The sequence below is a fragment of the Lepisma saccharinum genome, chromosome 13 (assembly GCF_977018435.1).
Source record: "Lepisma saccharinum chromosome 13, izLepSacc3.1, whole genome shotgun sequence".
NCBI lineage: Eukaryota > Metazoa > Arthropoda > Insecta > Zygentoma > Lepismatidae > Lepisma > Lepisma saccharinum.
The window spans coordinates 39481660-39507827 of record NC_139241.1 but is presented as its reverse complement, the minus strand read 5'-3'; the positions used below and the strand labels follow the sequence as shown (position 1 = coordinate 39507827).

General features: G+C 39.5%; 1 protein-coding gene across 1 annotated transcript in view; it reads left to right on the top strand.

Annotated features, from left to right (window-relative positions):
• LOC145996754 (uncharacterized) overlaps positions 1-26168 on the top strand; it is an 80753-nt gene that overhangs the window by 8350 nt on the left and 46235 nt on the right. Inside the window, exon 2 of the mRNA XM_083133283.1 lies at positions 12656-12769. Coding sequence (XP_082989409.1) covers positions 12656-12769 — 114 coding nt within the window. The remainder of the gene's footprint in view (positions 1-12655; positions 12770-26168) is intronic.

The following is a 26168-nucleotide window of genomic DNA, read 5'->3' as shown; positions in this document are numbered from 1 at the left end:
ACTGGACCTACAGTTTAAAGTGGGATCCGAACCACTTGTGCCTCCACCGGGTATCGAACCCGGGACCCCTTGATTACAAGGCAATGACGCTACCACTGCGCCATGGGGGAGGCCCTAGGACGGGCATGAAAATACTCCTAATTTAAATCAAAAGTTTTATCATTTTATTCCTGTCATTCATTCAAGCAATAAGTATGGCAGACAAATGGCCTGCATCTATAAATTAAAAGTTCATAAATCTTCCTCTAGCATCCTCCGATTATATCTCTTAATTTTATTGTATTTTTCATATTTTACGTCACTTTTCTGGGTGGTAGATGAGTGTGAATTAACGTTTACATAATACAATTGAAAGCTGACTCACTACGAAACGCCATGCAAAGACTATGAAGAACCTGTTTTACCATCGAGTGTAAAATAATTAGGTCTCGACCTTCAGATGCAACTCAGTGACTACACCGTGAATCGAACCTAGAAAACCTTTCATTACAAGGCTAAAGCAGCGGGGTTGTGCTGAATCTAATTTAGCACTGACCGTTGTCAAGAAATATAAGGGGAACATGAGAAATTACTCAAAGAACAGTACATGATCGACACTATCAAACGCCTTTGAAAAGTCTGCATGTGTAACACCAACTCGCTTTCCTTGCACCGTCCTGTCGCTTGGAGTGGCACGCTGCGGGCCGGTTTTAGGTTTTCTGCAAGGTTAGCTGATACGGGACTCCTGTCCAACCTTGCGTGCAATTTACAGAGAATAAGAATGCGAAACACTTCGCAAAAACGTGTCGAACGAAAAGATCTTATACTCCGGGTAAGTAAGAGGGGTTAACATGTGCAGCTAGATATCCTTGGCTGACGCTATGAGCATGCGTGGCACGTGCTTTACAGCGGGAAAGATGAAGGTTAGAAGAAATGAAAGTCCAGTGTTGCTACATGAAGAAAAATCTCTCTTAACGCAGGGAAAAAGGGGAAATATAAATTTTATGAAAAAAATCAAAATTTGAGGGACTATTGAACATTCTTGTTGCACATATTACATTCTTGGAAGTTGGATATACAATTTCCCTTCTCTCATCGGGAAATCATCTTCCCATAAAAAAAATTAAAAGAAAATTTGCATTATAAAACTTCTAAAATTATCGTAATGATGCATCCAGTATAAACCTAACGTTTATTATTCGCATGGAAATTCTCATATTTATTAATTTTTCGTAACAGGTTTATCTTTGTTATCAATAATATATATTATAATATTAATAATCCATGGCTCCACAGCCCTGGAAGGGCCTTGGTCTATCTCCCGACTGCCAATCTCCCTTCCACAATCCTACCTAGAGGTGTGGAGATCTTCAACCGGTAATAAGGTGACGTTGTGACTTCGAACCGCCAGCCGTTATAGGAGACCGGGGTATGCTACTCGCTCGTAGCTCCTCAATTTCCTTACTATGGTGGATTGCCACCGGTCCTATACACAGGCCAGGAACCCAGAGACTGAACCCAGGCGGACTCGAACCCATGCCGTCCCGCAGTCGGAGCCCGAAGCACAGTGCCTTAAGCACAGTAAATTCATGTTTTCTATGGGCATAATATCAACAACAATGGTTGATGGAGTTATGGCATTCAAGAATTGCAGTTTTCTAAGATGCAGGGAATTTTGGAAAAAAAAGGGAAATTTTGCATCGGATAAAGGGAAATTATGCTCTCAGGATATGGCAATGAACATTCTCTGAATCTACTGAATGGCACATACTTACGAGCTAAATAAAAATGCAAATTATGTACTGCCAATATATTCAATAAAATTGATACCCTTTCCTGAAATACCCTTTTACAGCATATTTCTGAAAAATTAGTTCACTAGTGAAAGTTTACAAGGCGAACAGTACGACCGACATTAGGCATACTCCTGTTGACTTCACGCAATTGGGTCACGTGGTAGTAAACACATCGCGCTACAACGCCAGGGATCCTGGGTTCGAATCCCGACCTAGGCATGGTTCATCTATGGGGGTGTCCTTCCATCCCAATCATCATATAATCCTTCATCATCATCTTCGCGATGAGCCAAACGTGACAGAAAAGCGAAGTAAAAGAAATCAAATCAATCAATCAATACCCACACACACGGGATGTAAAGCGTGACGCTTTCCGAGGATACCCAAATGCCAACCTCTCTACCACCTAGTACACCATAGACTGCATTTTGGAGACTAACGAGGCACTAGCGTCTGCACCCACAGTCCGTATAATCCTCCGTGGGGCTAGTGTTGTGATTGCTCTTTCCATTTCAACTTATTACCATTCATTCTCATCTTATCGATTAGCCAAAAGTGGCAGAAAAAACGTAGTATAACATAGGAGTTTTCAACACAATGACGCACCTCCGCATAACGTGCTTACAATGCGACATTGCCTAAACATACTTTTTGTCTCATATTGGACTGTACGCTGTGGATGAATGAAATGGTCTCCAGGAAACCCAGATCTAACTCCGCTCAATTTGGATTTGTGGGGCCACCTAAAAGCCACGGCGAACAAGATCAAAATCTAGAATGCACTGGGAGGCGAGTCCTCAAATTTCTGCGACTTTAACCCATAAAGTATTGCAGGAGGAGAGATTTAGTCTTAAACTGTGTATTTGCGATGCAATGGCGAACAATTTGAACACACTCTGTATTTTCTATGTGTTTTCTCCTATGGGTCCAGACTTATGGGACACCTCTATACCAAGACAATCTATCTGTCATAGTATTTATGCTATAAATATTCGATACGTCGATATTCAATATATTGATATTCGATATCGATATTCGATATCCGATACGTTGATATTTAACATGTCGATATCGATATTATCGACTTATTGAATATCGATATTGACGTCGATATTATCGAATACGATATATCGACATCAATATTTTTATAATATAGACGCTTCGATATTTTAAAAATATCGACTCTGCATCGAAATATCGCACAGTTCTACTTCTGAGATGTTTGTTTCAAGCTTTAACTTTACGTTAAAATTACTTGAGAACTACTTGAAGAATTACAACGTAGCAAACTCCATTCTTAATTAATTTTTCCCTACTTTCAATTGCACTAAAATAATATGGGGTTTCCTTTTAAAGAAACATAAGTTTGTGTTGAAAATCGAACCTCTTCACGTAGCTGAACGTATTGTGTTCACTAAATCACAAGCCCCTCTCATACCTTTATATCTTCGAGTGTAGTTTTTCAATATTTACTGTTGTTCATGAAATATTTCTGGTGGTATTTTTAAGTGGTTCACAGTGTATACGCTACAAAAGCTCTTGCAAAGTCGTTCGAATTGCTTGATTGAATTGTTGTTTGAAGCCCACTTTATGATAAGAAAGGCTAATCGGGATTGGACGTACAGTTGCAAGTGGAATCCGAACTACTGTGCAATCTACCTCCACCTGTTGACAAACCCAGTACTCCTTGATTACAAGTAAAGTAGTTTGAAGGCACTGAAATTCATATAAATGCAAAAATATTCATGCAAGAAACATGTGTCCTATTCAAAATAAAATTCACTTCCGTTCGGTTTAAGTGGCACACTCATTAATACTATTTAGTGTATCATCCTTTCTGAACATGAGTGTACAAATAAGTTAGTAGAAGTAGCAATAATAATACTGCCACAAGAATGGGAACAATAACTTTGGTTCTTGAACAAAATATTATAATTGATTCATTTCTGGCGCTTCTGATTAATGGTTACAGACGAACTGTTATCCATCTACGTAGTCAACATGTTCTTTTCGAAAGTTGTTACGGTGCTTGGCTCGTACTCCGGTTGTCGTGGGAACGAATCGCTGACGGCGCATCTCCGGTTGGTTTTGTGCCCCAGTTTTCTCATTTTCTCAGGATGATTTGGGACGCGGCTTCTCTGCTACTTCTATTGCTAAAAAGAAACTTCAAATCCCCAAAGATTATGCCACGGCAGTAAATGAATCAACTTCATGATAAGTGGAAGAACTATCGAATCACGATAGTTCGTACATATACAGGGTGCTCGGAAATTCCCCTTACAAACTCATAGGGCTAGTAGAGGGGACGGAGTAGACTATATTTGGAATAGGAACTCATGTCCGGAAACGTACCGTTTCCGTGCTACAACCATGACAATGTGTCGGATGTGCCTGTGTTGGTATGCAACTGGGTAGGCAGTACATGACGTCAGAAGATAACCTGATGACCTAAAGTGTAATCATTTATTACAACCATGTCAAATGAGGGGTTACGTAAGGTACAGAAGTGAATGACGTGTGACTCAGTCCATAATACCTAGGTACACAAACCAATTTATTTGGTAACAATGCCAAGGGAACAAAAAATGAACTTACTATTCATTGATCACAATAACACCTGTGGCGACAGTGGAACGTAACAATTTGTTTCTGTCTTCTGCACTGAATGTGTTGCATACGGCACTGCTCAACTACAACAGTGGCTAGATGTGACGACCACCAACGTCGTTGCACACATTGTACCAAAAAATCATATTTCAGTACACTCGCTCCATCACACCTGATGTCCCGTCAATCTCTTGTGCAGCGATCATAACTCGTGCCATCAGTTCTTCCTCTGTCTCTACAGGAGTCTCGTACACCATACTCTTCATACGACCCCACAAGAAATTGTCCAATTGAGTTATATCCGGCGATCGTGGCGGCCACGTAGTTGGACCACCTCGGCCTATCCATTTCATCCCGAATCTTCGGTAAAGATATCTCCGAACGTCACGTGTAATGTGAGGCGGTTCGCCATCGTGCTGAAACCACAGTTCCTGACGGACGTTCAATGGCAAAGCATCCAAGAACAGGGGCAATATTTCCTGTAGGAAGATCAAGTACGCGACACCAGTTAACCTGGATGGAAGAAGGCACGGCCCGATCACATGACCGTCCAGAATACCTGCCCAACCATTGATAGCAAATCTGTGCTGGAATCCCCGGACATGCGTCGCATCAGAGTTTTCGTCTGCCCAGACATGGTTGTTTCGAGAATTGAGAACACACTCCCTAGCGAATTTATATTCATCTCTGAACAGAACTCGACGTGAAAACTGGGGCTCGTCGATGCAGCGGTGCAGAAACCAGGTGCAGAAGTTAACACGTGGTACAAAATCGACTGGTCTCAAAGTCTGTACCCTTTGGTGGTGGTAAGGATGTAGTTGTTGCTCATGCAGAACCTCCCACACGATGCTGCGAGAAACATCCATTGCGCGCGCAATTGTTCGCGTAATTGTTGACGGGTCCTGTTCAACGTGGTGCGGTACAGCCTCTTCCAATTCGGACGTGCGACGTCTCTTTGGAGCATCACAGTCCTTCCTGTCGGCGGTGAAGCTACCTCGTTCTCGAAGCCGTTGCGTAATGCTGGCCAAAAGTGTATACGATGGAGTCGCACGTTGTGGATAACGCTCTTGATACAGCCGACGAGCTGCTCTTCCATTCCTTTCCGCTGCGCTGCGTCTTACACAAGGATCATGTCCTTGTATTCTGCAAACATGTACTTAACCATGTTTATCGGAGACGCACAGGCACGTGAATGGGACTCCAGACAGGATATCGCGGCAGGGTAGACGTCACGTGCCATCTGACGTCATGTACTGCCTACCCGGTTGCATACCAACACAGGCACATCCGACACATTGTCATGGTTGTAGCACGGAAACGGTACGTTTCCTGACATGGGTTCCTATTCCAAATATTGTCTACTCAGTCTCCTCTACTAGCCCTAGGAGTTCTTAAGGGAAATTTCCGAATACACATATATATATTTATTGTGTGTGTGTGTGGGTGTGAAATAAGGAATAGAGAAAAAAATAATGAAGATTAAAGAATGTAGTTCCAGTATTTCACAAACGCCGGTCTTCGGACCGTTACCGGGCTGTGGAGTCAATTTGATTTTTTGTTATTTCGCCTCGCTTTTTTGCCACTTTTTATTAATCGCGACGACGTGTATGAATGACGATATGATGATATTGATAAAGACACCCCTGGCGTCGTAGCCCGTTGTGATAGCCACTTCGTTACGGAGTCGGCAGAAAGATAGAAGGAGAGAGAGAAATAAAGAAACCAGAGAGAGAGAGACGAAAGGAAAACTAAGGAAGCATGGCAGAGTAAGCGTAAGATAAAGGAGAAGGTGACACAAAAAATGTGATAAATACAAAGAAAAAGAAATGATAAAGAGGAAGGGAAGTGAGCACAACAAGGAAATATGAAAAATGTTGAAAGAATCGAAAGCTAGAAAAAAGAGAAGAAAATAATAAGGTGACATTTTCCCCTATTCCTGGGAGTTCAAGTAACCCCTCCTTTGACTTTCCGTGTAGACACAGATGATAAGAGTTATGACCAGTGATATTCCGTAGACTATAAGCTTACGTCTACATGAGTTGTCTACACGTAATCTACGTGTAGATTACATTGGGTTGTAGTTTACATAACCTACGTAGACAATCTAATGTGCATTTACATTAACTTTCAAGGCTTTCATGAAAGGAAAGTGACATTTTCAATTATATTGGTTCCTAACGAACTGACAAGAATCCTATTTACAACAAAATTTCTCTTCTCTTCAATCACCAACTATGGAAGATGATAAATAGTGTGCCGAACAAACAACAGATGTCAGTCGTGAGGCAAAATTAGTCTTTTCCCATAACACACTAGAATATTTCCTATATTAGGTTTCTTTCTTAGGTGAGAAATTGTTCGAATTTTGAAGGGACAGTATGAAAAGTTCTCCTTACACATCAGCAACTGATACGCAGTATAATTTTGTTTTACTTCCACAGCGCCCATAGCTAAATTTTCACCTTCCGCCATGTTGTTTACGTAGATTACGTTAACTACGTGTATAAAATAGTCTAATTGTAGAATGTAGACTATCGTTGTTTACGCGTAGACGCACATCACTGGATATGACTCGCTTAAGAGAATAAGTTCCATTTCTAATATTTTTCCTTAAATTTTTCTTATTTGTGGTATGTTACTTTATCCTGAAATATCCACAAATACATACAAAGAGTTCCATTTGAATGTCTTTAAAATGAAGTTGTAGACCATGAAAATTCACGAGTGTGTCGTGATGTTTTCACGATATTCACACAATATAATCAATTTGAGTTTCTGGTGCCAGTTTCTTTACGATGAGGCCTGCTCGACTGAAAACAATTATGCAGACACTGCCAAATAACGTTATCGGAACATTAACAGGCTCCAGTTCTATTATTTCTTTTATTTTTGGCAAAATTCAGACGTTCTAATAATGTCACGTCCATGGAATCGCATTTCAATCTGAACAGATGTAAAGATGTACATGTTAATTTATGTTGATTCTTCCATTATAACATAACCAGCATTTTCTATTTTACAATTATAAAAATCCCATAAACAGGTTCTAAAATTTCCAAACTAATGTGGGGGGGAATCCAACCTATTATTTAATAGAAATATTAGTCTGTTTACTATGACAGCTAGCCAGTTAATATAAGAAATGAAGAACTTTCTGTCGTCATTTATCACGCACTGAAAACACATTTTAGAAATATAAAACATGTAAAACTGTGTTTACATGTTAGATATATTAACAAATATAATGCTGTTTTTATTTATCATTACTCATAACTGTTTTCCGCCATCTATTTGGATCGATAAGTACTAACGCCACAGATGATAACTACGCCAATTCTGAGTAAATGATTAGGTAGCAGGATAGGATTCTAGAATAGTAATTAGGTCATATACAGGGACAGAGCTAAAGGGGGGTAGGGGTTGAAGCCCCCGAAGCAGCTCTCAGCCCCCTTAGATTTTTGCAGTACGGTAGACGCATTTCGATCGAAAACATCAAACAAAACAAAACAGAATTTTACATTTTCCATGTCAAAACTTAGATTGAGGCAAGTACAATGTTCAAGTACATTCTCTAGTTCGGTATACCTGCCCCCGTGGTCCCAGGTTCGAATCGCGGCCTTAGCATGGATGTTTAGGAGTGTGCATTCATCAACTTCATCATATCAGCACTCATCCCAATCGGACAAAAGTGGCACAAAAAGTGAAATAAAATAAGCAAATCATAATCGAGTTCGGTTAGATCGCAAAGTTACATTATTACGATGTGTTCAAAGTGGAGGGCAGCTTCAGATATGCCTGGATAACAGTGGCAAGTAGTAATTTGATACCAAATAATTGGCCAATCATGAGTCACCAAAAATGCTACGAAATCTGATGCCTTTCTGCTAGGTGGACGTGTGCAGTGGCTGTGAGATTGATCTTTGAGTGCTGACATATACCTAGAGCTAACTGTGTAGTATTATGTGTAACTTTCATATGCCCATAACTTACTTATCATTAAAGTTTTCACAAATCTGACTTCACCATTCCTGGTGAAATTCTAGCCCTAAATCATGCCCCACATGCCCCCCTTCCCATTTAAAGAAATGAAGTTGGATCCAAGATGGCGGACGTTGTCATGACATGCACCAAAAAGTTTCCCCCTAGGCCTAACATATTACTACCATGAGGAATTGCTGCAATCTACACTCCCTTTCATTTTATAAGGGGTGGTCATTGACTTTTGACTCACCCTGTATTTCGGAATAGGTCTAGCAGATGTGACAAATGCATTTTTATAAGTAGGAAAACGTTCAAAATCTAAAGAAACCTTATGTTTCTTTTCTGTTTGTTAGTTCCTCATTCGAGTACCGGCAATTGCCCAAGTATTGGCGATCTTTCGTCTTTGGTTTCATCGTTATATCTATCCTTATCGCAGGAAATATTCGAGAGGGAGATATATGATGTTGAAGATTGAAAGAGTACACAAACAACCTAATTCTTAAATGATAAATAAAAAATTAAAGTTCTCCCCTGTGCTTTGCATTACGTCATGATAGCGTATAGGGGTTGTAGAGTTAGGGCCTCACACTTTCTTGATCACAGCCGAAGGTGAGGGTTATGTGGTGCACTTGGCTGCCTTTACCCCACTAAATTCTCCAGAATTGAAAATATTAAAATTGAGTTCCCAGTACTGTTTATCTAACGATAATGCTGCCTTGATCCCGGGTTCTATCCCCGGTGAAGGTAAGATCTCATCAAGTGGTTCGTATTCCTCTAGAGGCTGTAGCTCTGGTCCCGATTAGCCTCTGAGTATATAGTGGACCTTAATTCAAACCAAGGCGGGTTAAAGTAACGATTTTTATTTTAAAAAAAGAACGTTTTTGACGATATTTTTTATTTAAATCGATTTTCTTAAACAAAAATTACCCTTAAAATTGCTTGTATGTTTTTTTAATTCCTAATTTAGATCAACATCATTTAAATCAATACACCTTGATACAAACCCAATCAAATAATTGCAACACTGTGCGAGAATCAGCAAGCTTGGGCAATTTTATTGCTCCGAATCCTAACCCTACATGTTAATTAATTATCATTTGTGAGGTTAGAAAATCATTTCTGCAGTACCGTAATAGTGACCTAATTTGATTCCGTGCAGGAGCATATGTAAAACTATTGATCCAATTCTGATAAGTATTTATGAATGATATATTCTGGAAAAAAAATATTAAGCAGTTATTCTCACCGAACAAAATGCCCAGTACAAGAGTTCTAACTGTAGTCAATGTATTTGTCTCCTAGTGGAGGTAAATTTGTAGAGAAAATATTATTGTTCCTTGAGAGCAGGGACTGCAGTTGAAACCTGCTTTTAGTTTCAGTTTCAGTTCGGCTCGGAATGAAACATTGCGGTTCACTTTCAGTTCTCGAACTGAAACTGGAATGAAACCGGAGCATATCTATCCGAACCGTAGCTGGAATGATCTAAGGCTGTACGTCTAGTTCGGCCCGGAATGAAACCCTTCTGTTCATTTTCAGTTCTCGAACTAAAATTGGAACGAAACCGGAGCATATCTACCCGAACTGTAATTGGATGGTCTGAACTTTCACTTCCAGTTTGGCCCGGAATGAAAGTTTTCAGTTCAGTTTCAGTTCTCTAACTTAAACCGTTTCCAGACCCAAATGTTAAGGATCTGGACGCGTTTTGCTATGTTTGAGATCGAGAAAAATACTGAGTAACTTTTACATTTTCTTCATTTAAGAACTGTATCTCACATTGTACTGACAATTGTATTTTTTTTTGTAATTATCTGTGAAATAAAAACGAAAAGTTTATATGAATCCGCCGCGTCACTTTTACTGTAGTTGATTCAGTTCAAAATGGCATCAAACAAAACAACGGGATGAAAATTAACTGTCAAAAAAGTTACGTATCTTCTACTAAGAAATTTAACTTCAATTGATAGAAATTGTACTGTACATACAATCATAATAAATAAAGCAATCTAATCACATTATACCTCTTATATCTCATGATTCCAAAACAAGATTCTGGCTACTATTAGATGATGGTATAAACTTATTTTGAGAATTTTTTTCTACCTTGTACAATTTTCACTTTTTGAGAAATTGTGTTGATTTGAGTCAAATCATTTGACATGGAATGACCCAACTATATATATATATATATATATATATATATATATATATATATATATATATATATATATATATATATATATATATATATATATATATATAAGGTATCAAAATGGCAGTTATTTCAATATATCTATATATAATCTTTAAATAACGGCCCTAATAACGGGTACACAGAAATATTCAGTTATGTCAAGGAGGACTCTCAGGCAAAAAGTTTGAGAAACACTGCCTTAATGGCATTTCGGATCTTATCTATTTCCAAATTTTCGGATTTGGCACCCCCCAAAAGACCAAAATTGTTCACTACGAAGTTTTATTCCGAAACAGAACTTAAATTGACAGTACACGGAGGGTTATGGTGAACCAGAATGTAGCGAAACATTTCAGTTCAGGTTCGGGTGCGAACTATAAGTCGAACTGGAGTATGTTTCAGTTCGAGTTCAAATTCGGTTCGCAGTCCCTGCTTGAGAGTGGCAGCTCCTAAGCAGACAGTTTCCCTCAAATCCTACATATTTTTAGCCCTATGTTATGAATTCCAGTCTTTGATCAAGAAAAGGTAAGATATTTGACCGTTGTAGAAAAATGGTATGAACACATTTTTATTCAAGGGTGCTATTGTTTATTTGATGCCTTCTTAATTAAGTTATTGCCGCTTTTCTGAAGAACGGAAAGCTACAATCTTTTGCCGCTGCCTAATGTTGTGATTTGGACAGTTTAGAGTTATGGCACATTATGGGACAGAAAGGAACTCAGCTGCTTGCAATTGTTGAAACATTCAAAATTACCTATTCCGAATTTTATAAGCTTTGTGTTATTAAAAAGTGCATACCCACATCAACGGCTGTTTCAAGATAATCAAGTGTTACCTTCGTAATCGAATAAGTAACAAGAGTTTGAGTGCTCTGTCTATTCTGTCCTTTAAGAAAGAACTTGCAAAACCTTTGGATTTAAACAAGGTTGTAGCTGCTCACACAAACATATGTATCTTATGGTAGTTTTTTTTGTTGTGGTTCAGTTTCTCAATTTAGCAAAAAAGGATTAACACTCTTTACATAGAAATGGTGTTACGTGTGGCATTTATACGTATATCCAGCGAGTTCATAATGAATGTAGTTTTATGGTGTATATTTTGTACTGTTCATATGAATAGCAAGTCTGTGATATTATTCCTATCAATAATGGCTTAGGAAAATGATTCATTGATTGACTTAGTTTATTTTACTTCGCGTTTTGTGCCTCTTGGCTAATCGTGCTGGCACCGTCACTGGTCGTCAGTATTTAAGACACGCCATGTCTCAGAAACTATATCTTGTTTTATGATACGTGTAGGAAATTAGAATGAGTAGGCAACAGTAAAATAAACCAAAGAGGAAAACATACTGTGGTATACGTGAAGTGGATGGTAATTCTTGAATGGAGGACAAAAATTGGAAATTTGAATTCGGAGAAATGAATATAAAATTTTACAAAATAATGTGTCTTGAACTTTCCCCTTTTGTATTTTATTTAGCACAATTGCATAGCTTAACATATTAATGCATGTAGGGCAAAAAGCGTTTTTTTATACTTAGGAAAAGGACAAAGTGTATTGTAAGCTTAACTGTGACCCACTGCAAATAAATAATATAATGATGATGATGATGGTGATGATGATGATGATGAAAAAAGTGGTTGTGCAATTAATTCAGTTAATTTTAGGGAAGATGGAGTTATTAGAAATAAGGAATAGCAAACTTAAAAATAATCACTGAAAATGATTGTATTGATTTGCTTTATTTTACATCGCTTTTCTGCCACTTTTGGCTAACCGTGAAGATGAGGATGATTGATGATATGTTGAAATTGATGAAAAAACACCCACGTTGAACACCCATGTCCAGACCGAGATTCAAATCCAGGACCCCCGTGCCTACCACTCCGCCACGGAGGCCGGTAACACTGAAAATGAATCTGAGGAAACTATTTCCAATTAGGACAAAAAAGCATTGTAAGTATGATTACTAACAGTATGTACACAGATTTGTTTGTTGTCCCGGGTTAATCCACCCCTGTTCTGCACCAATGCATTAAGCACTGTAGCGCACTGACTGAACGAAATCAGAGACGTTAATTCCTGTGTTCAATATTTACAGATGCATCTGGGAAGTATAGCAACGCTCCTCTTGGTAATGATGACGTCATCGCTTGCCATTCCGGTGCCAGAAGATAGGAAGGAATCGCCGCTGGCAGGAGAGAACCCAGAACAGGTAAGCTAGAAGCTCTTCTATTACCGTTTCCGTTCTGTCTTGGCGGATTGTATTCTATGGATTTACAGCCTTGTTCGCAGTGTCTCCACACTTCTTGTTGTGGCTCGTTTCTTGTCATAGTAACTTGTGTCAATGTACTGCTTTCGACCACAACTGTCGCAGTCGAAGAGTGAATGTTAGTACTTCTTATTTAGTGGAGGGATGAGCTTCGCGCTCCTTCACTTATTACAAAATGCTGTTGCCTCCAGTTGGCCGGGGTAACTAGTTTGTCCGGCGGACCGCTGGAACCTGGCCGATGATGTTCACCGTCGGGTTGGTGTGATGTGGTTACAGTGCCCAGAACTTCTTTCTCCCTCACAGCATGAATTTGAACATTGTAAACTGGTCCAGATCATCGACTGATATTGTTTGTTGCTTTTAAATCGGCGAATGAAATTTTCGAGTCTAATGTTTTCTTGCCATGCGTCTGTATCGTTCGCTGTTAATTTGAGGACAAGCGTTGTGGCTATATATTGAGAACAAAGTTTCACTTACCTATTTGGCCTGGATGTCGAAAGTTCTTTGCATTAGTTGCACACATCGTATGCAGTTGAATTCTACAGCTTCTCCGTACCTGGATGTAAGAAAAACAAATACCTATTATGAATAAGTATTCAACTTGAACTATGCTGCAGTTACTATGAGGAGATGAGGGTGAATGCGGAAGTGACCTTGAGGACGTGGTCTGAAAATTTCGCATTGATTGGTGTGGTAGACACGTGTAATTCTAACCTGCAGTTTTCTTTTTCGTTTGTTTTGCGGGGGGAGACTTGTCCGCTTAATGCACATATAGACTAATCTTGACTAAACCTACGCGTACCTACATAGTGCAGTGCTTTCGACAGTGCGCAACGACGACAGGGGTCTCGGGTTCGAATCCCGGACTAGTAATGGATTCCTTGTGGGTGTCCCTTCATCAGTTTCATCATATCATCACTAATCTACATCTTTGAGATTACCCAAAAGTAAGCAAAGTAAATTAAGAAAGTCAATCAATCAAATATTCTACACATCAAACTCTACCAGCACACTGACGCAATTTTACCAGATCGTCCTTCAGTCGCGCACGTCAATGACTCGACAGGAACCGGATACATTGTGAACTAAACGAGCTCTCGAAGCATTTGAATTTATTGATTGATTAATTTGGTGTTCTTAGTCCATTTTATGCAGAGTAAGGCTAATCGGGACTGGGACTACAGTTTGAAGTGGGATCCGAACCACTATGTGCATCCGCCGGGCATCGAACTCAGAACCCTTTGAAGAAAAGACTCGGAACGCGATGGGTACAGTTTGCAAAGGTTCCTCCTTAGATGAATGCTAGTAATTTTTGATTTGCAAGCACTGTGATATGAAAATTCTTAAAAACTTGATTTAGTAAATATGTTATACTTCGAATAAGCACTACAGATTATCTTCGATGACTGGTTAGTTAACTTGCCTCAATCGAACTAACGCAAGTGTTTATTCTCTAACGTTTATATCACTTTATTTTCGTTTCTTCTACATTACCGACCTTTCATTTATATTTCTCTAATAATTTGACTACTCCTTATTTAAAATATATTCTCAATCAGTTTGATTTATTCCAATAACAACGTATAAAATTTATTGTTTATGGACCTGCCATCTATCATTGTGCATTAAAGTCTGCTGCTCTTGTGGTTTGTAACCAAGATATAAGTAATGTTGGGAACATAATATGTCATAGTAAAAGTCTTTCCTGAAATTGTATAACATTCTCTGTGTCTCCCAGACATAGAGGGTTGTCTTCCAAAATGAACCAGTATTGACCATGTGAAAAGTCATATATTTTTGAAGGCACCATTGCCAATGAAAAGATGCTCAATCACAGAAGGTGTGAACGAGGATACCACTGTCCCAATGGGACAGCGGTATCCTCGTTGCCTTGTAATCAAGGGGTCCCGGATTCGATTCCCGGTGTATTCACATAGTTAGTAATTCTGATCCAACTATAAACTGTAGGTCTATCCCCGATTAGCCTTAATGTACATAAAGTGGGGGCTTAAAACACCAAATCAATCAATCAATCAAGCATGGGAGTGGTGAACCCACAGTACCCCTCGATTCCGAGGCATCGAATTTACCACTTCACCATCCGCTGGGCCTGCTATTGTTGGAATCACAATTGAATACTGTGATATATTGTTAATAATTTATTTATACAAAGAAATGTAGTGGTAGGGGTAGAAAACCCCGGTGACTGGCTACACTGCGAGAGCAGAATCGTGACCTTGGGTCGTCCGTTCTGGGGTATCGTAGCGTAAGAGACGAAATTTTACCTTCCTTAACTTAAACGTCACTGTATTCAGTGGCTTAAGAATCAAGTCAAATTGTCTATATGTCGATCACTATCTTCTGGGAATATTATCAGAGCGTCTTGATTTCAGTTTAGCCAGTTTTAAAATTGTTGAAATTGAAGTCGCCTTTGACATTTCGATACTAATGTAAACTAAATAGGAGGGTCTGGGGAGGTGAATGAGGTAACTATCTCGCCTACGAAAATCATGAGAAAATTAGCGAAATACCTCGCTAGAACTGCTATTTCTAGCAAGCGTTAACTAAGAATTGAAACATTTCTCTTATGAAAAATCGTATAAATTTGTCACTGGAAATACGAAATGCAAATGTATCTTAAACCTACAAAATGATGTAAAAATAACAGTAATCTCTTAGCTTAAATTACTACATGATTTTGCAATGTACGTATTATATTATGCAGCAGTAAATTCATAAATTTCTTCCTTGGAAGGATGTTAACACTAAAGACACAGAAGCTGTTTTCGAGTCTAATTTACTTCGTTAAGTAGTATCTTATGCTTACCTAAAATTGACTGCACGCTTTAACTTTTTGAGTAATGAAAACCACATTTATTTTTCTTCTCATCCATTATCTGCTTTTCATACATTGCATTCATCTTTTCTACACTTTATTGTCTTACTTCTGCTTTCATTAAATCGACATTTGTCCTCCAACAATTTATTTATATTCTTTTAGCTTACACTGCCATCTATTTTCCTTTTTCGAAACTTCTTTCTGTCCATCTCGTGTTATTTGGTTTGTAACAACGCTTTTTGAAACAAATAGCCATGCTTATATAACTAAAATTAAGGTTTTGGTGCTGCTCAAGGAGTACACCCACGTTTGACGCCCTCTCGAAGGCGGCGCCCCGCGCCCTAACCCGGCCCTGAACAACAAGTTACTAAGTGACGAACGATTTCTCTGACCAGTGACAAAGAAATGTTTCGAAACTGCATTTCCTAAGAGGGATGGGAAGCGAAGGTCACTAGACTACCATGACATAATATCTCGCTTCAAAGCCGTGTAATTAGGGTTAATTGCTTTTTTTTTTCTCTAATCCATGAAGGTCATAGGAGGAAGGAGTTATTATTCTGTGTCTCACGCTGAATTATTTGTTGCACAGCTCGTCGAATTTCGTCAACAATTATTTCATTGTACATTAACTTGTGTACTGACAATGCGTTACGAAGAGAAGAAGCGTTCATATTGTGTAATGTGACTTCCTAGTGTCTGATGTTCCCCGATTTTTAGACTAATTGCATGATAAATGAATGTCAATAGGCAAATCACTGAACATAACAACATCGGTTTACACATAACTGATCACAATAATCATAACATATTCATGCATTCATTTAGTCCATGTTCGTCTCTGTATAACAAATTCGTGTAGTCATGGTAACATACACAGTATACAAATTCGGTTACCTGTTCTTTATAAACTGAACCTATCAGTGTCTATGAATCGATATCAATTACACTATGTGAATTGCTATGTAGAGCAGACCAGTATGAAAACGATGCGTGCATCCACTACATTCGAATAAATGTTTATCTTGTACACAGATGGGGCTAATCAGTACAGCAAGATGCGAACCACTAACAAATCTTTCCAGCGGAAATCAAACAAAGAAAATCTTGAGAACAAGTACAAAATATTATGATATTCCATTTTTATTTAGTATGCTTTCTTTACTTCATAGAAAAAAAATACTTCTAACTTTACATCTAATATCTCATTGTTAAGTATTATACTAATTATTAATTAGTTTTGACAGCATAGGGCCTGCTCGAGAAAAGGTTTATCATCTCTATTTTTTATTTACATTCTTCATTTACAAACGAAATACTTTCCAAATTTATAGTATTATAGTACTAATCACTTCATTTGAGGGCAGTACCTATACCTGCCGCAAAATTAGTTTGGTATTGAGAGCTGAAGGAACACGCGTCACAGTGTCGCCATATCATGCGGTACGGTACGGTAAGGTACGCAGGGCAGCCGTCTGACGCTGTGTCGAGGAAAACGTGTTATGAAAAGGAACAACAATAATGAAATGTGTTATTGTTTTTCGAGGAAAACTGAATAACAATGATAACAACAATGATGAATGTGTTATTGTTTTCTCTCTTCATTTCCATTTCCCTTACAACATGAACGAATTAACGAAACGAGCATTGATTACAGGTTACCTTTTCAATCCATTCTGTATATACACTTTCAATAATCATTTCTTTCCAAAGTCGCCGTTAAAGTCTGCCCGTCTTTCAATTATGCCGCAACTGAATTGCACAAAATCCAGTTGGTGGGGCGTCTGACTTTCACGCTTGAGACCCGCGGTGCTTTGTGGAACTTTTTCAAATATCCCGAGCGGCTCCAGGGTCGACTCAGCCCAAGTGAGTACCTGGGGTTAACCTGCGGTAAAGGCGGTTGGTGAACCACATCACCGCATCACCTCCATAATATAGCCTAGGTCGAGGTCGAGAATGTGTGGAGCTCTACATCCACATCCTCATATGCCTCCATACTTTACTTTATTTTGCGTCCATTATTTTTTTTTTTGTATGAGAATCCCAGATATTTTAAGACTGTCCTTCAAGACGTTTCCCCACCTTGAAAAAATGCCGAATCTTTCAACGAAACGCGCAGTTTCCCAACAGAGTAAATATGGCGACGAATAGCATCTTGCTGAAAGGTATCTAAATTTGTCACGCGTTACTGATATTCCTCTTCTTTCCTGGCGTTTCCAATTTTGAAGCCTCGCATTTATTTATTTATTTATTTCTACCACATTATACTTTTCTTTCCCTATGGTAACAATGGTGTTCTTAGACACGCCGAAAGCAGCAGCAGTCCTGTCCAGAACTTTATTTACAGAAATGATTGGACCCCCATTGTTTATATCTTGCTCAAATTATTTGCACTCGGAACAAACCATCTCCCGCGCTTGACCATTGAGAAGAATTCCTTTTTCTTTTAGTGCATGGCCTCTTTGGTACATTGTCATCTCGAGTATTGCCTCCTGTGCTTGATATTCTACACACAAGCTCACGACACACTCAAGCAGAACACATAAAATTATGTACAAAAAACAACACGCTATATACAACAAAGAATACTCTAAATTCAATAAACACTAAACAAACGGACCGGTTAAAATATCACAGCAACGCAACGCAACAAACAAACAACACGTCCTCTCCCAACATGAAATCTGATGGCAGGAAGAATCGCCCGATAAGCGGCAACACCGAGATAAACGTTTTCTGTTGCTAGGTAACCAGGGCTTGGGTGAAGCACTGGGCAGATTTTGATTGGCTCGCATGCCAGCAACCCAACCTCCCGCAGTGACGTAGATCCGATTTCAACACGTGCTTCACAAGCGTCAATACCAAACTAATTTTGCTGCAGGTATAAAAGGCACCATAGGTCTGAAAATCTATCTACACAAGAACAAACTTTTTTCTCGGTGTGTAAGGTAGATTTCTTATACGTGGACATATCCACCATTTCAGTGAATTATATTCATTCATTATATGATGTTATGAGTGCAGAACCTTCACTTTATGAACACTAACAAAATTATTATTTTGACAGTTTTGTGTGGTTAAGTTTTGCAGATGCTTTAACTTTAGTAGACATATGCTGAATCTTAACTGAAATAAAATACGCCCAAACATAGTCATTTTGTGAAGATTTGTAACTACTTCCAACCAATATTCTTCTTACGTTTTCAACACTGAGGTGGGTAGGTCAAGCTCTCTTGTCCATTCAAACATTATACCCCCCTCCGTTCCCCAGTATCTTCTAAATAGTCAAATCTATGTTCCTGGTGGTTAAAAACAATTGTTTCTTCTGATAAATACTCTTCTTTGCCTGCGCTAGCGTACTTGTGATTTCTTTCCTGCCTCTGCGAAAATTAGTTATTGAATTAGCAAGATAGATTTTCTGCAGTTCGTCGATTCTAGTCTGCCCTATCATAATGTGTGTCTATTGCATTCAAGTATCTTTTGGATCTTCACATTTTTTTTTTAATTTTATAATTCTGAACTTGTTCCATTTCGTTTCGTATTTTGTTAAGACCCGATTCATCCTCAATTTGGAGTGTCATATCATCTGCAAATCATAGCATAGCAATTTCACTTCCTTGTATAGGTGCCTTCGGAAAATTTTCCACGTGGGGATAGGGGGGAAGGAGGGTCAGAATCGAAACGTTAGGTGTACTGACGTCATATTTTCATGCTATCGTAAGATAGAAGCGCTTTGGAGGAGAAATAGAAGAGAAGCAAAAAGAAGTGGCAGGGAATGATAGAATGGAAGGTAAAGAGATAGAAAAAAATGAAAGAGAAAAGAAACACAAGTGAGATAAAGTGAGACAAACACACAGGCGGACAAAGAGAGAGGAAGGAGGCAAGAACTAAAATACAGAAGTGAGGGAAACACACAGAGAAAGGGAAGATAAATAAAGACACAACAGAGTAAGATATTGGAAAGCGAATGAAAGGGAAACATAGAAATCAAGGAGCGAAAGAGATGGAAAGAGAGAGAGAGAGAGATAGATAAAGTAAAGAAAGAGGTGTGTTGGACAAGGTATGAGAAATGTAGAAGAAATAAATGCGTATCGGTAACGTCCACGCCTTGTAATCAATGGGTCCCGGGTTCGTTACCCGGTGGAGGCGTATAGATGTTCGGATAACACTTTATGCTGTAGGTGTAGTCCCGTTACACTATATGTGCATAAACTGGACTTTAAACACAAACTCAGACTGAAATAAAAACTTCCAAAAGTCATATCACAGCCGCCGCCCCCCGTGGCTAAGTGGTTAGCACATCGCCCTGCGACGCCAGGGGTTCCGGGTTCGAATCCTGCCGCGGGCATGGACGTTTGTGATGTCTACTCATCAATTTCATCATATCATCACTCATCCCCATCTTCGAAAATTAGCCAAAAGTGGCAGAAGAAGCGAAGTAAATTAAATCAAATCAAAATCAAATCGCAGCCTACGGTAAACCTCTCATAACCAACCCATCATTTCCTTCCATTTGTACGTACGTTTGCGTGCAGCTTCCACAAACATGTGGCCATCACCACCTGCACCGAAGGACATTGTCTTTGCGTAATGAGACACCTAGCCAACACTTGACCCAAAGATGAAATGGACGCCTTGACCCGTTAACCACCTTCCCCCTCTGAGGAGAGAGAATTATTTGCCTTCAGAACATATCAATCGCGACCGCTCCCACAAGGACAATTGCGATGTACGCACTTTCCGAGAAGAGTAGCCACAGTGCTTCATTACCCTAAATGGGGAATTTGAGCCAAGGGCAGGGAAAAACCAACAATTTAAATCATGAAAATGAAGAGAATTTATTATCGCTGGGTGTTCCCGTAGCCAGACAATGAAAAAGAGGGATATTCAGGTGGGAATTACCTCATGACGAAGAGGTCGTGCTGCACGTACAAAGTGAACAGAACAATGCAAGAATTATTCCGTCGAATACGTACATCATCTCACAAAACATCGTTTCTCAACCTATGGGGCGCGACCCACTGCTGTACCCCAAGGGGGCGTTTGCTGGGTTGCGAAGACGGGCTCGAAAATGTATTTACTGCATCTTGATAACCTATTACATTTAAAATACTGAGATAAATCGTTTTAACAGTTTAATTTCAACCCTTGTTGTACGTAGTCTAGACTCTACATTTCTGCTATTCACGCTCAACCATTCCTTGGTACCGGCATCTATCTGATGTTTAACTCAAGGGAGTGAGATATCTGTCGTTTCCGTTTCGGTATTCGAGAAAGAAAAAAACAGTTTGTGGTCAGTGTATGTAAAAAAAATGGCAACAAATCTGTCTTCCATACCTTAGAATCTTCTGTGAGAATGACCTTTTCCTACCTAGTGAGTTTTGCGAGTCTGTATTATCTCATCTGTAACGAGACTGAATATTAATTACTTTCCAGAAAGTTACGGTGAATTGAATTGGATTCGAGATCCACTCTTGTATTTTGAAAATTGAAATACGCGTATGTTGTCAGTAAAACTAAGAGAACAACAATTGTATGATATCAGCTGTGATTCTGGCATTAAAACTACATTTTTAGATTCAGACTTAACAAAGTTTTGGATATTTTTAAGATGTGAGTATCCTGAACTTTCGGATGAGGCATTAATTGCTTATGCCGGTATCTACCACATATTTGTGTGAAAATGGATTTTCATCTCTGATTGAAGTGAAAAGCAACTACAGAAATAGATTTACGACTTAAGTTAACTACCATTGTACCCAACATACACCAGCTTGTGTGGTGTGTGGAAAATGCAGCCCCAACCGTCACATTAGTTAAGCGAGTAAGAAAAAAAAATGTTTTCAATTTAAGCATGTGTGTTTAGCTAGATGTTAGAATCAATTATTTTCTAAATTACATATTTCCTTTCCTAGAATGAAGTGTGTGTAATTTGTTGAAACAAGCGTACAAGAGGAGTGGTTAGCAACATAGCGCTAAGACGCCAAGGGTCCCGGGGTTCGAATCCCGGCCTGGGTATGGATGTTTTTGAGTGTTCATTCATCAATTTCATCATGTCATCACTCATCCCCATCTTTGCAAATTAACCAAAAGTGGCATAAAAGGCGAAGTAAAATAAAGCAAATCAATAGAACAAAGTACTCGATGTTAGCAAAAATATGATTATAAGCTGGATGCACATAACCTTACAAGTAATTCTGCAGGCGCCCATGCTTATTGGTCCCATGAAATATAATATTCTTCTAGGTGCGTCCTGGGCTGAAAAAGGTTGAGAACCACTGTTACAGAGGATTCTACAGGCCTAGTACAAATTTCAGCAGAATTCTTTGGATATTTTTCTTAACAGTGACAATTTTTATTTAAAGGTCTCAGTCTCGTCCAGCGAGAAAACGTTTAAATATCGATACGAGACGAGATTTAATGTTCGAGAATTCCGATCTCGTTAGAGACTTTGGAATCCTATAAAACGTTTATAAAATTGCTTTCACTGTAGCTACGACCTCTTGAGACATACCAAACATACCTGCAAAGCTCGTTCTGTGTTCGACTTCCTATCTCAACACCCAAGTTCCTGGGTTCGAGTCCATATCTGCTATGACTGTCCACATATTAACATTCATAATAATTGATAATAACTTATTTAGTGAAAACAATTTTGAAGTGTTTGCGACATTGATACGTGTTTCCTTTGTTCAAATAGTTTCTGATAAATATTGAACATCTAAGAGATGGCTGTTAAATTTATGCTGTCATGGTGATTGTACAAATGTGTTACTATATTGGAAACTATTGTGTCGTTATTTTCCTTTGTGCAATCCGTGAACTTAACTAAGAGGTAATTTGGGATTAGTCAAAAGACAGGGTCCCAATTGCATCTATACGTCGTCTCAGCTGACGACCTCGGTGGCGGAGTGGTTAGCATAGCGCGGAATGACGCCAGAGGTGCCGGGTTCGATGGGTGTTCTTTATGACGTTCATAATGTTCATCATATCATCAGTCATCCTTAACTTCGCGATTAGCCAGAAGTGGCAGAAAAGCGAAATGAAATTAACCAAATCAATGAATCAAAAACACCGTTCCAGGAACATGTGGAACAAAGCCGCGCATAACGGCAGAGAAGGAGAGAAAGCGAGTGTGCTAAGTGAACCAGCATGGCACTGCTGCAAAGGGCTGGTAGTTGGAACCACGTTTTCTCCTCTCACGTGTTCATTGGTCGAGTAAAATAACAAGAATACAAGCATAATATTCGCAAGTGGTCGTCACGTGACCGTCTGTGAAGGTCACGTGCTCTTTGGCGAAAAGTTACGTCAAGAACATTACAAAAAATAGTCCCGTAACTGAATAAACGTGGACCAGCGCTGTGAAGGTCGTTGGCTACGCAAGAATCCCTCCGCGCCAAGTATCTGTGAAAGTTCAACCACGTTCTCCGCAGAGAAAGTGGCGACCTCTAGAGACAAGCAACTTCCTGATAATGACCACATTCTGGCTGACCCTTCCCAAAGAAAACTCAGGGTGGGGAGTGGGAAACCGGGTCACCTGTTGGACGAAAGTGAAATTACAACGTCAACACATAGAAAAAAGCCAAACATCTTGTTCCTAGGATTTGGTTCCTACATCTGGCGTGTCTCTCCTCAGGACAGTGCAGAACCGGTCGTTGTGTGTGCGATTAGAGTCACTGGAAACAAGAATTAGTCAACTTCCTACTCCTAAACAAGTTCCGGAAGGGTTATATCCGGTGTTTCGTCCCTGCCTGAATTTTTAATTATCTTATTTTATGTCGATCTCCTTAGGCCAATCGCTACGACGAGGATGATTGTTGAAGATGAAGCGACGCCCATTTTCAGTCCGGGACGCAGGATGGGAATTAACCTTGGGTGTCAGGGATCCCCCCCCCCCTGAAAAATGAATGCCAACCTAAAATTGTATGCACACATATACCTCTCCCTGGAACCTGGTGAGGCCAATGCTCCTCACGACACCCAAACATCCCCGACAAAGGGAAACTTCCACTTTACTTTTCTCGGTTTGTGAATTATCGAGTTTTAGACCCAGGGCGTCTCAGATATGAGTATTGTATTGCTGTGGATGTTTTTATAAAACAAGGTCTGTGTATAACATATGCTGAAAATAACTCTCTGCTGCATCTAATAGCTTTTGTATGCGAGTCTGAACATTGGCGAAGACATGTGCTAATGTGACATGGATAATGACAGAAACCTCATGCCACATTGCGTCTTTGAGGGCCAAACGTATTCCGAAATGCCGTTTGACATTGTTTAAGCCATCCCGATGGCGTAGTGGTAGCGTCGTCGTCTTGTAATCAAGAAGTCCCGGGTTCGATAACCGGTGGAGACACATAGCGGTTCTGATCCTGCTTTAAACTGTAGGTCCGGCCTCAGTTAGCCTATCAGTGCATAAAAGTGAACTTGAAACAACACTCAAACAAACAATCATTGTTTATGTGAACTCGTTCGCAGTACAGTAAACCCTCGTTAATCCGGACTAATGGGGACCGGTTTAACAAAAGTCCGGATTAACTGAAATAACCTAAATGAATAGTAGAAAGTGCATTAAAACTCCGTTTATAGCAACAAAACACGTTTTTTATGATGTGTGTAAAGGGCATATGCCTAAGTACAGTACAAAGTCTGCGGAAAACAGAATTTCATCAGTGGTTCACTGCCTCTTCTTTGGGAAGTTCTCTTGTTGACTTCTAGCCACATTTAAAACCTTGCATTCTGCTTTTATTTATCTTTTTTTTTTTTTGCCTTTTGCCTGTCCGGATTAAGCAAAGTCCGGCTTGACGGCGTCCGGATTAACGAAGTTTTACTGTATTCACTATTCATGAACAATAAACATGCACGGTTGCACTGAGTACATGTTGTGGCACACGCAACCACTCTACACGGAGTGGCATCTCAAGGTCACGATTATGGTCCACTTCTTTGAGGGGTGTGGTAGTACTGCTTGCACAGACTCGTCAATGTACATTTTCGTAGAAAACTCTGGCTCTACTACCGAGGAAATCGCCATGTATTTTATTAATATGTCATTATATTAATGTAATGGAAGTCTTCTTGACTGGCTATTATTAACATGTTATTACTAAACACTTGCATACAAAGAAGCAGTTAATGAACTCTTGCTGGAAATTCATACACAGAGCTCGAGTAAATATTCAAAAAATGTAAATGGTATTATACTCTGTCCCGAGAAACTGGGGAGCAAGCGAACGAAATAAGTCATCTGTGCAAGTTGTGACTCGAGAGGACTCGACCAATAAACGTACAAGAGAGAAAGGGATTGCACGGATGGGGCAACGCGACTGCAGCCACCAATAGTTTTCATCAGAGTGCACTGCTACGCTCCGCCCACTCGCTTTCTCCCCGTCTCTTTCGTTATGCACTGCGTTGCTCCAAAGATCCTTGGGACGAAGTATAGTTCCAGGAAATCATCTACATTTCTTTAACAAGTATACTAATAATACGCGTAGAATAAACTCTTCAAATGCAATAATGGATGAAAAATTTAAATGCATTAGAGAGAGGAGTAGAAAGTTAATAATTTATTTTTAAGTTAATATTAATTATCTTAAAGCCTTTCGCTAATTAATGTCAGTACTACTACTACTATCTACATCTCTCCGGTTTTAGCAAATGGATATTCCTAAAGGAATTTTTAAATCACGTGCTTCGTTTAGAAGACAGCTCTGCCATCTATTGCTGCATTTGACTATCTTTTTGGTTAACTCGAGTTAAAAGGGGGTGATTGATTCTTTTCATTTAGTGTTCCTTTTCTGCCACTATTGGATAATTGCTCGAGGCTGAATGATGATATGATGAAATTGATGAAGGGACACCCTGGCCCAGTTCAGGATTCGAACCTGGACCTGGCAGCCATGACATCGTTGACATCGTAGCCACGGTGGTCTGCGTTAAATAGAGGTGATATGATCTCATCAACAATCCATCCCGGTGGCGTAGTAGTAACGTCGTCGCTCTGTAATCAAGGCGTCCCCAGTTCGACACATAATGATTCGAATCCCCCTTTAAACTGTAGGTCGAGTTCCGATTAGCCTATCTGTGCATAAAGTGGACTTAAAACAACAAATCAATCAATCGAATGTATTTGAAGCTAACACCACTGTCGGGCTCACCTTACCTTCCCAGCTCCGGTTCACAATTACCCTTCCAGAAACATTTAAAAATAAGATTTGTAGATGGTAAACCTTGACCAAGACAATCTTGACGTAAGCGCTGACGTCACTTCAATGAGCATGCTCAAGTTCCATTGGATCCGGTCTTGGAAAGACATTTTATATTCCAGAAGTTTTTCTCTGCGTGGAAACAAGTGAAAGCAAAAAAGTAACCAGCTCCGGCCTTCAGCAGGAGCCTGTCTTCCTACCAATATATGCCTCTCGCCTCTCAAAGCTCTCATAAAGTTCAAATAAAACGCTTTGCACAACAGTCCAAGGGGAAGGCTAACTTATCAGCATCTAACGAGGC